The sequence below is a fragment of the Rhinolophus sinicus genome, chromosome 4 (genome assembly GCF_057876585.1).
Source record: "Rhinolophus sinicus isolate RSI-liver-muscle chromosome 4, RSI-T2T, whole genome shotgun sequence".
Classification (NCBI taxonomy): domain Eukaryota; kingdom Metazoa; phylum Chordata; class Mammalia; order Chiroptera; family Rhinolophidae; genus Rhinolophus; species Rhinolophus sinicus.
In genome coordinates, this window is record NC_142504.1 from 20,892,059 (window position 1) to 20,909,724 (window position 17,666).

General features: G+C 35.0%; 1 protein-coding gene across 10 annotated transcripts in view; it reads right to left on the reverse strand.

Moving 5' to 3' along the window:
- The window catches only part of LOC109445154 (histone deacetylase 9), a 537,678-nt gene that overhangs the window by 64,710 nt on the left and 455,302 nt on the right, over positions 1-17,666 (reverse strand). For 5 of the 10 annotated variants that reach the window (XM_074340819.2, XM_074340821.2, XM_074340820.2 and 2 more), the window contains 4 exons: positions 14,613-14,854; positions 10,607-10,757; positions 8,890-9,016; positions 6,466-6,587 (listed from right to left, as the gene is read on the reverse strand). In XM_074340819.2, coding sequence (XP_074196920.2) covers positions 6,466-6,587; positions 8,890-9,016; positions 10,607-10,757; positions 14,613-14,854 — 642 coding nt within the window. The remainder of the gene's footprint in view (positions 1-6,465; positions 6,588-8,889; positions 9,017-10,606; positions 10,758-14,612; positions 14,855-17,666) is intronic. The other 5 variants (XM_019727304.3, XM_088797707.1, XM_088797708.1 and 2 more) reach the window with 2 other exon arrangements.

Genomic DNA, 17,666 nt, shown 5'->3' on the forward strand with positions numbered 1-17,666 from the left:
TTTGTTATAAGGTACCTATACCCATAAAGCAATATAGTATTACTTGAAAGTGGAGGTAGATTAGCTGTAAATATACACTTTAAACTCTAAGGAAACCACAAAAATAAAATTTTAAAGATGTACTATTGATATGCAAAGACAGTAGAGAACATAGAGTCATATAAAATGCTCAATTAAAACCAGAGAAGGCAGAAAGAGAAAGGATGATAAAAAAAGTAAACAGAGAGTATGTACTATGATTAGAAAACAGTTACAAATATAGTAGATATTAATCTAACTATACCAATAACCGCTTTAAATGTGAACGCTCTACTACACCAATTAAAAGAGACTGTCATAATGGGTTCAAACAAAGAAACAAACAATCAAAAAACCAAGACTCAACTCTGTGTTGCCTATAAGAAAACAATTTTAAATATAAAGACACAGATAGGTTAAAAGTAAACGGATAGAGAAAAACATTCCATGATAACCCTAGGACACTACCAATTAAAACCACAATGAGAAATCATGATATACCAATTAAAATAGTTAAAAATCCAAGAAACTGACACTGAAAATACCAAGTGCTGGTGAGTACATGGAGCAACAGAAACTCTAATCCACTGCTGGTGAGCGTGAAACATGGTACAGCCACTCCAGAAGGTAGTTTGGCAGTTTCTTACAAAATAAAACATACTCTAACAGTAAGATCTAGCTATCACATTCCTAAGTATTTACCTAATTAGTTGAAAATCTGTAGCCACACAAAAATCTACATGCAACTATTTATTAACAGCTTTATAATTACTAAAACTTGGAAGGAACCAAGATGTCTCTCAACAGGTAAGTGGATAAACAAACTGTGCTTCATCCATATAATGCAGTATTATTCAATGATAAAAAGAAATGAGCTTTTAAGCCACAAAAAGACATGGAGTAATCTTAAATGCATATGGACAAGTGAAAAAAGCCAGTCTGAAAAGGCTCCGTAGAGGATGATCCAACTATATGACATTCTGCAGAAGGTAAAACTATAGAGACAGTGTAAATATAAATGGTTACCAGGCGTTGGTCAGGGGGAGGGATGAATAGATGGAGCACAGAGGATTTTTAGGGCCGTGAAACTATGCTGCATTATACTGTAATAGTGGATACATGACTCAACATTACACATTTGTCAAAATCTATACTTTACAACACAACGAGTCAACCTTTATGTAAATTATGGACTACATTACTAATGTTATCAATAGTGGTTCATTAGTTGTACCAAATGTAGCACACTAAAGCAAGATATTAATAAGAGCAGGGACTCTGGGGAAGAGAGGAGAGTGATTTGGGTACCCTCCACTATCTGTTCCATTTTTCTGTACATCTAAAAACTGTTTGAGAAATTAAAGTCTATGAATTTAAAAATGAAGTCAAGGGCAGAAATTAGAACTCAGTTTGGCCCTAGTGAGCACAGAGAATCAATGAGAGTTCCTTCTATGGTAAAAGACAGAAACGAGTCTGCTGCTACTTTTGGACTCCATCCTGGGCTCTGAAATGCCAGGCTCTGTTCCCTTCTCGCCATTAGCATTGCAAGTTACACATAGCTTAAAATAAAAATGTTTTCATTTTCTCTTCCATGTACTTGTTCTAACAATAAAGGTGACAATGTGAGACCGTACAAAGACTTTCCACACCAGCAAGAGATTTAGTTTTAACCCGATGAAAATAAATGAAACCCAATTCCTTATCAACTAGAAACTTAAAGTTAAGATAAGCACTCCCGAAATCCCAGGTAGGATCCTAAGGGCACTCCATGCATTACTTAATTGAATCCTCAAAATAACTGTATGAACCAAGGGCAATAATTATTCCCACTTTGCAGATGAGGCAAATTGCGGCCTAAAGAGGTTAAATAAATCTCACAAGACAGAGGATCCAGATTTCAAACCGGCCGACAGATTCAAAGCCTGTGTGACTATGCCATGGTGCTTCTCAATTCTGGGAAAACTGGTATAAGTTTATCACAAAGAGTGTATTTCAATAACATTAAGCAAGAATCACCACAACAGTAGGACTAAGAGCACTAAGATATATAAAAGTGCTCCAGTTTTTTGTCAATCAGGAATAAGACTGAGTGAATAGTTTTATAAGCAGAAGTGCTGTCTGTGCAGATATGTGTGTGTGGGTCCATGTGTGTACATACATGTCTGTTTGTGTAGTAAAATGAGAAAGACACAGAACTAGAGAGAGAAAAAGAAGAGAGAAAGATTTTAAAATATAAAAAAAAAAGGTCTCCTTAATTCTGGATTATAATATTGAACAGGTCACCGAAGTACCACGGCATAACTTCTAACTGCTATACTGAGGGAGATTTATAAAGCTACAAATCTCATCTCTGTCTTCTTTCCAATTTACTCAGTGTGGAAAATGACATTGGCCTTCTAAAGCCTTATGTTTGGACCCCTTCCATCTTTGAGTCTCATGCTAGTGTTCCTGACCATTAAAACGAATACTTCAGTGGGGCTGGAACAGTGCTAGTAGCCCAAGCCAAGCTTTATATGGCTTGTGCACTTGAAGAGGTTCATCTTGCCAGCAAGCTGACTTTGTTCAGAAGTATTAAATGGAAAGACTATAACATTCAAAGAAAGGCAAAGTTCACTGGGTAAGACCCCAATCATACAATGGAGCACAAAACCTCCAGAACTTTCACCGTAATGTTTTATGAAACATATGCACACATTCACTGGAACAGAAGCCAATTCAAGTGGTTTGGAAGGTCAGTTCTCAGTCACCACATATGCACTATCTCTGTGAGAAATGTATACTATTTCAAAAGCGTCTGGACCCAGAAGCTTCCTTTCCCAATTGTATAGTTTATTATCAGTTCAGCACTGTACTACATAGATTAAAAAAAAAAAAAAAAAAGTCACCTACTACAACACAATATAATTTGCTGCCAAACCATAACATTCAGTAAAATATTCCAAATTTCAGTATCAACACATCCTTGTGTCATAGAATAAAAGGAATCACAGAGTCTAATTTTAAAAGGAAGTGCTACTTTAAGTGTGGGCAACAAATATAAAACTTAAAAACAATTATTCTCAACTTCACAACCAAGTATGAGAACCTTTGATGTTCATTGTTGTAAAAGAAGCAAAAAACTCAATTCCTACATTTCAAAGAAAAGTGATTCAGAAATGGGTCTGATTAGAGCCAACTATAGGTATTATTCTGATGTTTCCAAAATGCTCAAATTCTGTGAGGAACTATGATTCTCTTAAGGGGAAGGAAGTAAAGGTCCGCTTTGCATGACAAAGGTCAGATTTCTGCAGGCAAATGAGACTTCTCTGGTTGACTGTTCCTAGATTGCCATTGTCTGGCTGGGTCCTAAGAGGTCAAGAGAGATTCCAAATAGTGTTCACTGCTGAAGGGACACCCCTGGGGCCACTTGTTAGGGTCATTAAGATTGTCTTACTCTGGTTGCAGCTTTACTTCCTTACATCTTTCTTATACACATTGGCAATTGGTTACTAACTTAGTTTAAAAAGAAACTGAAAGTAGTAGTATATGCAAATCAAAAGATGGAATCCACTTACCGAACAACTCTTTTAAATCTAAGATTCAGTTCAACGAAATTCAAGTAGACCACAGGGGATGATAATCAGGCCCCAATGGGAAAGCTTGACTCTATCACTGCTGTCCTGGTATTTACATGATATGACCAACGCCACTACTCTAGATTTCATTTAATGTAACTTTATGTGTAAATTATCTTAAACAGTCTCCCCAGTCATCACATATGTTTAATTATGGTAATTTTGTTCACTTTCTTTTGTAATAACTATGCAGTCCTAAAATACAACAAACATAGAAGTAAAAATTATTATTTGTCTGTATTTCCTGGCTCTTCTATTTAGTGCAAATATACATCTAAATTTTTCTCACAGTGGATTGGAAAAACACCAAATAGATAATATTTATCAAAGTTGGAAGAGTTCTGCCTATTTGTAATTAATGAAGGGTATCTCTAAGTATTTTAGATAATGTGTGGAAAACATCTGTATTTAATTATAGCATATTTCTTTAGACAAATGGAAATTGAATTAAGGAATATTTTGAAACCTCTACAAATATGTAAAAGTATTAAAGGTTGTTCAAGAACTTTATTGGTACAATGCTAGAAAATGTTTGGTTTTTATGGATCAACAACCTGAAACTTCAAAAGTATCAGATTTTCAATATAAAGGGAAGAAATTGGAAATACTGCGCAAACACAGAAAATAGAAAAGATAAAGGCTGTATCTTTTCCCTGTTATTATACATCATAGAGATACAGAAAATGTCTTTCAGATTCGTACAGATTTGAATAAAATTCTGTAACATATATCCTGAGCAGGATTTCTCTTTGAATCTTGTTGTGGATTGAGAATTTCTCTAAGAATAAATTAACAGCTTGCTATTCATTCTTTACAGAGAAAAAATCCTAAACTGTTCTCATGGAAACAGTGGGACACAAAGAATGGGTTTTTAGTACTTGTCCTACAGTATTGAAAAGGAGTCAGATTTGCTTTCTAGATGCTGACTGGTTCCAAATGCCACTTCTTCTCAAAATCAGTGTCATTTCTGCAGTCAGTTTTCAATCTCCCAGTGGTAAGAATATATTCAAAGGCTGTGTGCACAGCAGGGTAGACGTCTTTCTTTGTGAATGTAACTATATCACTCATCAGTAACCTCCTGCCATAAGGGGACCTGTGTTTTCTTTCCTTTTAGTGACTCTGTGGGCTCTTGAATGCCAGTTACTGCCCTGAGACCTGGGGCAATATTCGCATAATCTCTGTCAATAGTTCCTACACATGCCATTGGTGCAACTGAATGTCAAGACTGCAGGTCAAAGACCGCACATTCTAAAATTCATGTCCTTTATGGATCAATTTTCATAAACTATACTCGATGTTTTGGAAATACATGGAAGCGCACTCTGCTTTCTTCCTTTTATCCCAGAGAAGTTTATTTATATAAAAGGCAATCTGATTTGTAGATAATAGTGTGAAATTCTGATACAATACATAAAACTCATTCTTCCTCTTGCACACCCTTTTTGAAGCATTTTACGTCTTGAAGCATTTTACTATACCTATCGTCTTGTAGTAGAAAAACACAGACATCTTTGGGCTATTAAAAGAAAAGGTCATGGATTGCTTTGTAATACTTGACTGTAGGTAACACATTCTTACTCATTTTTAAATCTTCAGTATGCTACAGGTAAATTATATGACAGAAAATAACTTGAGCATGTGTTTTTATAATCTATATCCATTTCAGTTATTCACAATTGCTTGGGAAAATGAATATAATTATTTGAAATCATAAACAAATTACATAGATCTATACTTCTTCAAGTAGACGAGTAAAGTACAATGGATCAAACTATCTTCTCTGAATACCTTGTCAGATCAATTGTGGATATAATTTTTTTTTTCTTTTTAATTTACAACTTTCTCTAAAGAGCCAGATTTGGAAAACATCATAAGATTTAGAACACAATGTATACACAGGCTATTATTTATGCTTATATCTTGATAAAGTTTAAATATACTTATTGTAGAGGAAAGAGCATATAACATGTAAAATACCGGGGGTGCCAAAAAAAAAAAGTATACACATGACTTGATTTCATCTTTTGTTATCGGGATATATTATTACCATTTTAATACAGTTTTTTCCTTTCTTAAAATGTGTATACATTTTTTTGGCATCCTCTGTAGATAGCATAAGGCTGAAATAGGAGACGATGGGAAAACAAACACAGGCCTTAAAGCCACAGGGCTGCTTACTAAATTCCAAATAGAAGCTTCATTGCCCCAATTCCCCTAAGCAAATTTTCATAGAATTACACGAGATTATTAGGTATAAAACTTCACTCTGAGTTCTCCTACAATGAGTGAGACATTAGGCAAGTCACTTACTCAGAAGGTAGCTTTGGCGTTATCTGTTTTCACCTCTTAAACAATTAAAATTTAAGATTTTTAGAATGTGTGAGGAAAAATAAGTTATTCCCATTTTTGTACGAAATGATTGAGGCTCAATAGAAAAATTAGATAAATGGTGACAATGATAGAATTCCTCATTAATGGAGAAAATTTAAATTTCTTGAGAAATCAAATTTCTATTTTTCATAATTCTCCTGTTTACTGTTAATAAGCTAGTTCGTCTAAAATCCATACATGATAAACTTTGAAGTTAAAAAGGTACTTGGATTATATACTGAATACACGGATATAGACCCAGAGGGTGTGTGTGTGTGTGTGTGTGTGTGTGTGTGTGTGTGTACCCCTCCCCCCCACATATCTGTTCATGCTGAGGGCAGGGGTGCACGGGGCATATCAGCTATGACTCACATCCTCTGACGTTCCTCTAGAGGCATGGCAAAATGAAACTACAGGTATGTTATGGAACAGCAAGTGGAATCTTCTTGTTTCACCAACTTACCAGTTTTTCGAAGTGGGAAATCGTCCTTTGCATCTTGTGCTCCTGGTAATGTGTATTTGTAGGATGGAGATGTTCCACTCAGGGGTGGAGAGCTTTGATCCAATGACGTGTGGTGGGCAGCCCTACAAAAGAGAAGAGGGTTCACCTTTGGCTCCAGAGTTTTACTGCACGGTGGTCAGCAATAATCAGACACACGTGCTGCACACGTGTGTCAGCTGTGTTTATGTTTAGTGTGTACAAACCACAGCCTCCCGTGACCAAGTTCACTTCAGCGGTATGTTACTGAATGATGTGGGATTCCCAAGCATGCCCACTGGATGTTTGGTTACACAAGTTACACAGAAAGTGTGTGTTACGAAAAGAGAGAATTCACCAAGAGCCTGAGTTTTGAAAATGAGACTATTGTGTATGCTTTCCTTAAGGGCCATGCTAGTGAAAAAGTCATCATCTGAAACTTTTTTAGTCAACAGTGTAGAACAACCAAGGTAAAAGTAAACTTATAGAAGGATTTCATTTTAAAAAATTGCTAGATCGCACATGAAAGTACCTCGTATGAGGGTGGCTTTTCTGCTAAAGAAAACTCACCAGCCTCAGGTCCCCTGACTGCGACGGCAGTTCCAGGGTAAAGACTGGAGATAACATCGTTATTCCGTATGAAACTAATTTCTCAAAATATTTTCTCTTTCCTACATAAATCCAGTGAAGGAGATGTGACTGCACTACTGGAGAATAATTTACAGAACTGAACAGAGACTAGCCAGCAGGTAGAAACGTCTATAATTATTATATATGAAGAAAACAATAGGTAGGGCATGGTATCACCACCAAGGTGATTACCAGTATTATTTGAGTCACACATTCTCAAGAATTACCTGATTTAGAATATTTCATCTAGCCATAACTGGCAAAAAAAGTATTAAATTCAGATTCCATAAGTTAATGATTTACAGTTGTCTGGAGTTGGACCCTGCTGAATTGAGATTCAGTACAAAAAAAGGATTGCTAAGTAACTTTTGAGAGTCATGATTAATAAAGCCAAGGGAACAGCTAAAGAATTTTCAGCTGACTAGTTGTTTGTATGTAGTTGTTTCACATTTAAAAAAAAAAAAAAAGGTATTATCTCTTCTGCAAACAGGCTTTAACTTAGAATGTGAACTGGTTATAAATTATGTATGTAATTTTAGGTAATAAAACAGTAGTTTTCAAAATACTTTGTGATGCTGATTGAACATTTGAAAATTTTCTTCAGGGACTGGTTTCTCAAGTGAACTGACATGCATGATAGAAATTATGTAAACCATTAAAAAGTATTTACGTAGCATTCTGGAATTTGCCTCAGTTACCTTCTTTATGGGATTTAGAGAAGGGCAGATACTTATAAAATAGAATTGTAAGTATAATAACAGTTTAAATAGAACTCCTGAGATACCTACAATTTCAGTGTACCAGTGTAATCAGATATTTTACTCTCTTACCTTTATGATGTGAGGGATTAAAACATATGTAAGTTTAAAATCCTATGGTAATTCAGCAAACATTTATAAAATGAGAGAAATGAAACTATTATCTATTAGTCTATTATCCAAACATGCTTTGCCTATCAGTTTTTGTCCTGATTTTTAAAAATACCACACCCTTTATATTTTATAGAAAGAAGAATTGTATATTGCATAGTATCTCATTCCTGGACTTAGGGAAACATGGTTCCAAAAACTGTAATACTACAGTGTATAATTTTATCAGCTTGTGTATCAGAAGCCAATCTACTCTCATTTTACAGGGTGGAAAGAAATAAGGTGATATGGTCAGGGTTAAACTAGTTACTGAAGACTTGGATTTATTTAGTTAGTTACCTCCCTTCTCTTATGCCTTCTCTTATGTTTCCTTCCCTTGTCTTCCTTCTTTTTTTTTTTTTTTTTTTTTTTTTGTCTTAAATGAAAAATCTTCTGGCCTTTTAAAAATAGCTCAAATCTCCATCTTATATCAAGCCAAGTAAAATACAATCTCAACCTGCCAAATCTTCAGAAATTATTGTAAAGATATCAGATGCACCATCTGAGAATAGAAAAATGCAAAATACAGATCAATTTCTACACCCTACCCCACATTTGTCAAAGTTACTCATTCAGCAAGAACATATATCCTTCCTGACCCACAAGATGGTACCTGCTAACATTTATTAAGCCCTGTTCTCTCTTACACCCTTTACCATATTATTTCATAGGACCTTTCCAGAAAGCCTAGAGAGCTGGTACTGTTATTTTTCCCTTCTTACAGAGAAGGAAACTAGATGTTAGAGAAGTCAAGGACCTTGCCCACAGCCACAGAGCTGAGAACTGGCAAGCCCCAGATCTGTGCACAGCTGAACACATGCAACCTGTGTTCTTTACCCCAGTAATGAAAATAGCCAAACACTGAACATACGTGTACCAGAGCTTGGGATGGCGGCTCACGGAATGATTTTTTCCATTAGTTGGAGTGTCTTTCGTTGCTGATTTGCTCAACAGGAATTCTTGAAGCTTCTGCTTTACTTCTGTACTTGCCACTGCCCCTTAAACACACACATATAGAAACAGATGTTCATTTGGGGTTTTGTCCTTTCATGACTCTAAAATATTTAACAAAACTTAAGAAGTAGCACAACTGGACACAGCATAGGAAATTTTTCTTATTAAAAGAAGAAACCAGAGTCTAAACAGGCTTTAGAAAATGGCATAGTAATGTTTTGTAATTACGATTAAAACGTCAATTTTCAAAAGAGCTTTGATCATTTTTTTAAACTGCATTTTTTTGTTTTTTGTTTTTGTTTTTTTCAGAAAGAGGCATCCTAGAATTAATACTAATTTTTTCTAAGTTTTAAAAAAATACTGCTGAGGAACAAAACACTACGTTTAACAAGTCAAGACATCTTGGGGAACCATATAAGCAATTAAACACATTAAATGATGTTTTCTGAATCACTATTTTGAAAAACTTTAAAAAACATTTTTTTAAGCATTAAACAAGTAAATATTGCTGACAATCCCAGTTCGTATCACCCAATTTTAAATTTAAAATTTTGCTACATCTTGATTTTGAACTGACCTCATACAGGGGAATTATTTGGATCTGTCTCCCTCTTGTGGATAGTTTTTTATTTTTTTTTACAAATGTTCTGCCTTAAATCTTCCCAAAGTCTTGGTACTCAAACATTAAACGGAGGCAAGGCTTGACTTACAGAACAATTATTACCTGAGCCAGATCAAGCCACAAGGTTTGATCGACAAATATGGTGAATGTTTAAATTAAAAGAAAAATTTTTATTACAGTAAAAGACACATTGCTCCAATTTCCCTCAAAATACTCGTCCTCGCTTCGAACACACTTATCCCATCGTTCCTGCCACTTTCTGAAGCTGTTCTGAAGTCCTCTTTCGTGAGTGTCTTTAGTTGCGCTGTTGTAGCTGTCTCGATGTCCTGAATCGATTAAAAAACTTTACCTTTCATGGTGATTTTGACTTTGGGGAAGAGCCACCGGTTGGCACCAGTGAATAAGGTGGATGAGGACACACCGTAATGATTTTATTTGACAGAAATCGCCATGTACCAGAAGCAATGTGTGACATGAAGCACTATCATGATGGAGGATGAAATAAAGACACTCACAAAAGAGGACTTCCAGAACTGCTTCAGAAAGTGGCACGAACGATGGGATAAGTGTGTTTGAAGCGAGGGGGAGTATTTTGTGGGGGATTCATGGCAATGTGTCTTTTACTGTAATAATTTTTCTTTTTGGTAAACATTCACTGTATTTTTTTAAATCACACCTACAATAGTGAGGAAATGTGGAAGTAAGGTTATTATTAAACAGTATGGCATAGCTAGATTGCTGTACTATAATATTATTTTTAAAATTTGAAACAACAGAAATTAGTATCTTTGCCAAACAATGCTATGTTTACTTCCTGAGATACTTTGCAGACTGAATGCAGAGAGCTGATACATGAAGTCAAAGCTTTCCATTTGGGGCTGTAATTCATTCATTTAGTTAAATGCAGACAATTTTGACAAGTTTAATTCCACTTTTTATTAGGCTTCTTTCTGCATGGCGATCCGCTAGCGATGAGGGAAGAGAGTCCAAGTGTTACCCTGGTGCCTCTTACTTTCTCGTCCTCTATCCTTGCCTCTGAGAGGAGGAAGTTGCTGCTCTCTGCGATGCCTCTCCACTTCCTGTTCTTGCCTCTGCTGCTCCAGTTTCTGCTCCTTTTCTAGGAGTTCTTGTTGCTGTTTTATGGCTAGAAGTTCCTGTTGCAACTTGCGAGAAGAGAAAGACATGAGAGTGTGCAATTTCTTCAGGCTTCAAAGTTATCACAGACCAAATCAAAATGTTATGAGCTTTTGGAACTTGTTTGTATGTAGTTTACATTTTTACCCACTTTTCTGGTAAATTATTGAAATCTAAAGACAACCAACTAACACCATAGGTGGTCTTAATGTCACCCATAAGCCAGTTTTTAGGTGGCTTCATTACCTGTTCCGCCAGTCAAAAATCATTACCAAATTCACTCAGATCTTTAGTTCCCTGAGTAACTTTTCTTTGTAATCTGAAATATATGAAAGAGGCAAAGGCAGGAACTGCTCAGAAGTCTATTATACCAAGTCTCTCTTATTATAAATAAGCAATTAAAATCTTCATTTCTTATCCCAAGAAATGGTATGAAAATCGTCAAACTTAATAGAATAGTGATAAATGATACAATTTTGGGGACGTCTACCTGAAATAGAATGAATTGTTAACAATTTCAAAACCTTACAGAGAAGGTTCTCAATAGATTAATGCAATCTGTATATCCATAATAGGCCCTTTTCTCAAAACAGCAAAAGTCTGGTTTGTTCATCCAGCACACAAAAACCTTCAGGTTAGAGAGATTGGTCAAAAAGAAATCACTTCCATTAAACAGCACTTTGATGCACTGTTGTTTGTTTGTCTGCATCCCTTGAATTTACTTCCAAACAATGAATAACATAAATATGAACCATTCTTAATAACCATTGCAAGATATCAGTTTTCTCTTAGACTAAGAAATAGACATCAATAAAAAATGTTAAATGTGCTCACTGAGGGATAACTAAAGACTCTGATTTCTACTTAGATTCTGGCATTACTAGATATGAGATCTAGACAACTTACTAAACTAAGCAGAGCCTTGGTACCTCATATGTAAGACAGATAAATAATTGCCCTCACACATCATGTCCATAATGTACATGAAATTTAATTTGTAAGTTTGAACCATACTCATTTTAAGTAGTATTACTATTTTTAACTCTCAATAGTAATGCAGTTAGTACAATTTTCTGTTTATATTAGATAAGTACCTAAAACTACAAAATTTATGCTCAGAAGTAATAGAATAAAAATAAAAGGCTTTGTGGAATGGCATCACAGTTACTCTGGAGCAACAGGAAGCCAACTCTGTATGTTAACCATGATAGCCTCACCACTTCCAGAAGGATATGGTTAGAAGCATTTCTGGTTACTCTCCATATTAAAATCTTTGGTATTTTGGCTTTGATACACTAGTCCTGCATTGGGTGTTTTAAAATATTCCATTGCAACAGAAAAATTCATAACTTTGCTTAAACTCTGCCTTAAGTGTTAATTCTATACAAATATTAGGATCGGTCAGATGAATTCAGTGCTTCACCCAAAGCACCCAAAATTTAAATGGAATTGAAATTTAGTCTATCTTAGAATCTAGAAACAGACAATTTAATTTCCATAACTACCCTTCATTATCAAAGATTGAAGGAATGAAGTTGGGAAAAATAGAAAGAAACAAAATTTCACCCCTCCAGTTTCAGATGTTTTGGTCTGGGGGACAGGCAGGAAGATGTGACAGCTTTGGAGACAGATAAGGTGGGACTACAACTACTGGAACCACCACTTACTAGCTGTGTGTCCTTGGACAAGTTAAAGTATTTCTCTCTGCCTCAGCTAACTAGGCGGAAAAATGGGTAATAATATCTGACTCACCTACTGTAAGTAAAGCATAATGCATTGCGTCTTCCCCATGAAAAGAAAATCTAAATGAATGTTAAAAGCATCAATTTGTAGCCTTACTCATAAAAAATGTAAAACAATTTTAAAAAACAAAAACAATTTCTTAAAACTTAAAATGAAATTTTAAGTATGTCTTTAGTGTCTGAGAAAACAACTTATTATTTTGGAAAATCATTTCAAAATCTAAATTTCCCTTTTAGCTACTTCAGAATCTTTTTTTTATCTCAAGAACCTCCTCTTTTCCAATATTTTCCAGATGTCAGTAAATCTACTATGTTATTTTGTTTGGGCCAAATTAACAATGACCTACTTGCTACCATTAAGTTTTAAGTAAAATGAAATAATAAATTACTTTAAAATTTGTATATTGCTTTTACAATTACAAAAGGCATCATCAAACATAAATGAAAACAAGTATTTAAAGAAAGCAGTAACTTCTCAATACTGCCCTCTGTTCAGGGCAACACGACTCACCTACCACAGCAAAATGAACCATACAGGTACTTAAATCTTAAAGTATGGGGAAGAACATAAATTTCACTCATTATCACTGCCATCCTAACTTGCCTAGAATGAATAAGGAGATCTGGACATCAATGTTCCTATTATTGTTTAAAAGGTCAAATAATAATGCTTCTGAATCACTCAAAAATATGCATAAACTAAGCAAAGTTTTCCTGTAATACAAAATATAACCATGAACTACTGATTCCATATGAGACATAAAACAAATTTTTACTCTTATTTTTAAGGCCTCTTTTAGATCAATAAACTACAAGAGATCTTTCAGTAAAGTTCACCAGTAAAAGAAATAAACTATTATAGTTTATATTATGCATCAAAGAATGTTTTTTGGAAAATAAGATAAAATGGGCCTTTTAGTCTAAGAAAATGTCTTATAAAACAAGGAACATAAGAAAATAGTTTTACCTTCTCAGGCACTGTAATATTAGTGTGGCAAAATTTTATAATAGTAACATAGATTAGTTATTTATATTAACTCCATAGAAATGTGTTTGTGTTTGATAGGCAAGTGAGCAAAAGATCAGTGTCTGTAATACAATATAATATGATATAACATTGGAAAGTTAGTAAATTAACATTTAATATTTAAAAAATAGTATTAGTAAATTAACATTTAAGTCATTTTGAAGGTGTTGGATATAATATGAATTTTTATTATAAATATTTGCTGCTCTATAGTAATAAATTCAAATTAGACATCTACTTAATCAGACCAAAATCTCTTTGTTTTAAATGTCTTTGTAAAGAAGTTGAAAGACATTTTATAAATAAAACTAAAGTAATACTTATCTCTGAGGATACAAGAGAAGAAATAGATACATAGACACATCTAAAATGATCTGAGAAGAAAATAGTCCATCGTCAAAACGTCTAGGACATGGACATATTTCTCCTAGGGTAATTTAAACAACTTGGGTCTCAAATAGTCAACTATTCCCAAAATTCTTTCAATAAATTATTATTTATAGTCTATTAGACTCATATAAAATACTGAAAATATTTGCCCCTGATAATATTTTCTTCATATATAATTCTCTTGAGCTTTTTATGTTATTATTTTGAATGCACACATTATAACGTCTTTTCCATAAGAAATATTGGGGGGGGGAGAGGAAGGCTCTTGCTTCATATAAACTGACTAATTTGTCCCTTCTGATAAATGCTATAAGCAGATTCTTTATAAACAAAATGGGTCTTCCCAGGCTCATGGTTCTTCTTGGTGGAGAGTAGATGTGACAAATAAACAAAATCATATGGAAGAGAATCTAAAAAAAGTGTGGGAAGTTACTATTCCCCAGTATAGAAGCTGTAAATTGAAGGATAAAAGAGTGGTAGAGACCCCCCCAAGAATCAAAACAGATTTTTAGCCAGTATTACCTACCCAAGATTTTTTGGTTTACCACCTACCCAAGGTTTTCACCAACCAGTACAACCACCACTTCCTTCAAGCCATACATGTTATGGGGGAATCCAACTTCCCCATGTTAATCAGTGAGCCTTCCCCCAGGGCTCCTCCTTAGGCCCTTGTCAGGTCCAGGCTCCCTGAGGGAAAAGGTCAGAGGCAAGGAGACATTTGCTACCTTGATGTGCTCCTGAAGCTGAGCCTGGTGCTGCCGTGTCAAGTTCTCATGCTGTTTCTGAAACTCTGCAATCAGGAGCTGCTTCTGGATTTGCTGCTGCTGCTGGATGAGGAGTAACTCCTGCTGCAGCTGCTTCTCACGGACCACAGGGTCCACCACGGGCATCATCATCCTGAGGTCTGTCCTTAGATCTAAAGGTGAGATGGGCTCCAGGCCCACAGGGACCTCTGACTTCACATCCACTGGGAAAACAGGAAGAAGAAAAAAAAAAGGGGGGGAGAGAATAAAGGATAGGAAATTAGGACATTGACATGGACCCACACAAAAAAGACACTATACCCTTTACAACAAATTTTTCATCAACAAATATAGTCATTTTTTTACAATGATGATAAAAAATCATCTGTATAGCAATTTTGATAAAATGGACCTAATTTTTACCCAGCCATAGGTACTCTGCCTTGAAACTTCCACAGTTCCCTTTTCCAAAGAGACTCCAATTATTCACTGGTATCCAAGTCGTTTATAAAACTTATCCCCCTGGACCACTTGACAAAAGTCAAGTCAAAGTAGGGCCAAAAATGCAACTCTCCTGAGGGAAAAGATGTCATGTTATCACAGGGAACTTCTAACACAACTAAATTTGTACCCTTACAAACATATTTGTTTGTAATCAAAGTCAGTAATACAAGTGACATGTATTATGTCATAACTCTTTTAAACTAAATATAATTTAGTCAACTACATTTATCAAGAACATTGCATTTCCTGGCATCAGTCAAGGAGGTGGGGTTCAGTAGTAAACAAAAGGTAAAAATTCCAGCCCTCACAGAGTGTGTCATCTAGTATTGGAGTTTTAATTATATTAGTCTCTGAACCTAATAGCAAAGACTGGTGATATACAGAGCAGAAGATGGTTGCATTTTGGGTGGAAATATGAATAATTTTCCCCCTTCTATGTTCCTGTATTTTTCCAAATTGCATCTCATGCTTTGACTACTACTGTAAAGTAATTTAGATTTCCAGATTCCAGGTCGGGGACTACAAAGTTAATATTCCATGCGGATTTAATAAGAGCTGTTTTCAGAGGTTCAGAAATCCTGTCTCTAAGAAGTTAAGGCTGTGGACAGTACATGAAACATTAAGGTCCTTGCTTAGCATTTGAATTGTGGGTGTGTGCCTGTGAGTGGTGGAAGGGTCCGGGCTGGTATCAGTCTTGAGTTGCTAACACTGATTAGTTTTCAATGTATTGATCAGAAGCTTGCATTGCTGGTAATGGCATTTTAATGAAAATTGTAAAACAATGTACTAATAAACCAAAGTTTGGTAGACACTATCTTCTAAAACATATTATTTGTGAAAGGAAAGCTTTTAATTGAGCCAAGTTTGAAATTAAATGAAAAGGATGGCCTGTAAGAGTTCTAGTTGCAGTGTCCAATGCAGAATTTTCAATCAAGGCATCAGAGTAACATGAGATTTTGAGCATTAATTTATAGAGTTGGCGTAATTCCAACCAAAAGCAATGGCTGTTAATGATATATTTCATTTTTACATTAAAAAGGCCAAACTGCAGCTTCCAGTTTTTACATGAAAATCCCAATAAACAAATATCAAAATTTAACCCTATAAAGACAAATATAAGATTTCGAGAGACCCTGGGACCTCCTCTTGCCGGTATTCTTATTATCCATAAACTGTAAACATCAAACCCCTAACCCCCTCCCCCGCAAAAAAAAAAAAAAGATAAGGAAAAAATTCCCATAACGCTCCAAAACAGCTATTGTAAACCTCAAAGGGTAATTTGACTTCTTAACCTGCTATCCCAACAGAAATGATTGTGTCTAACTGCTTGCCTTTGTTCAAAGACTAATCACTAAATTGTGAAAAATCACCCTCAACTTACAAAAACTGCTCTTGATTATAAATAATTGCCCAAGACTGAGAGAAAGCGGCAGGCAAGATCCCAGTCTTTCATCCAATTTATTCAGCAGCAATCCACATTCCATTTGTCTAGACTAAATATAGCAGCGTTTATACAAGAAATCAATAGTGCTTGCAGAGAGAAGAGCGAAGGCATGAATATTTCATCAAATTCCGAGAGAAATGGTAATCAGCAAACTGATGGTTCTGTGTAGGTCATCTCTGGCCTGCTGGATTAGTGCCTGTTACTGGGACAATAGCTCATCTCGGGGTAATCAGAATCAGATCATAGTCATTCTTTCTATTTTTAACATTAATTGCATTGTGGGTGACAAAGACTCATCGTATTCCAAAAGGAATGATGGATTTTTCTTACATCTTCTGTGACAGGCTAATAAGCCTCCCGAGGAGCAATAATAGTAACACAACACCAGGACTGAGTTTCAACAAGTTACAGTCCCTTTCATATCACAGAATGTGAAAGAAAGGGCATTGTCCACAGCTGCTGTATTATCATAATTAGAAATAATCAACTTACAAGGAATATTTAACAACCAGTTTTAACAGTAGGGAAATGGAGCCATCCCTGCTCACAACATTTCTTATCTAGGAACATGCAAATTCCTTACAAATTACTTAGAACAGGTGGTTAGTGACACATAAGTTAGAAGGAAGTTGATGACAACAAACATTAGTGCTCGCATTGGTTCTAAATGAATCATGTTTTCTTAACAGATCGCAAGACCTCATAACTTTTTTTGGACTTACCCAGTTTGAGATTTCAAATACATGCCAACATATACATGTTATATTATTATCCTAATACCAAAGTCCATTCAGAACCTTTCCACATTATATATTAACTAGTCTTGATTACCACTTTACAAAGTCCTATTCATTCTTTCTTCAGTGTCTTTCTTAATTGTTCTTCAATAGTTATTCCTTCTTCTGTTTAGCATTTACTAACTCATGCATTTTTTTTAGAAATAGTTTTTAATGGACATAGAAACAACAACTCCCATATCAAAATTTAAATCTCAGATCATACAGATGTTTATTTAAGCCACATATATACTTGTTCCGTTGTCACTACATTTCTGTGACAAAAACATTGCAAAAGAAAAAAAAAAGAAA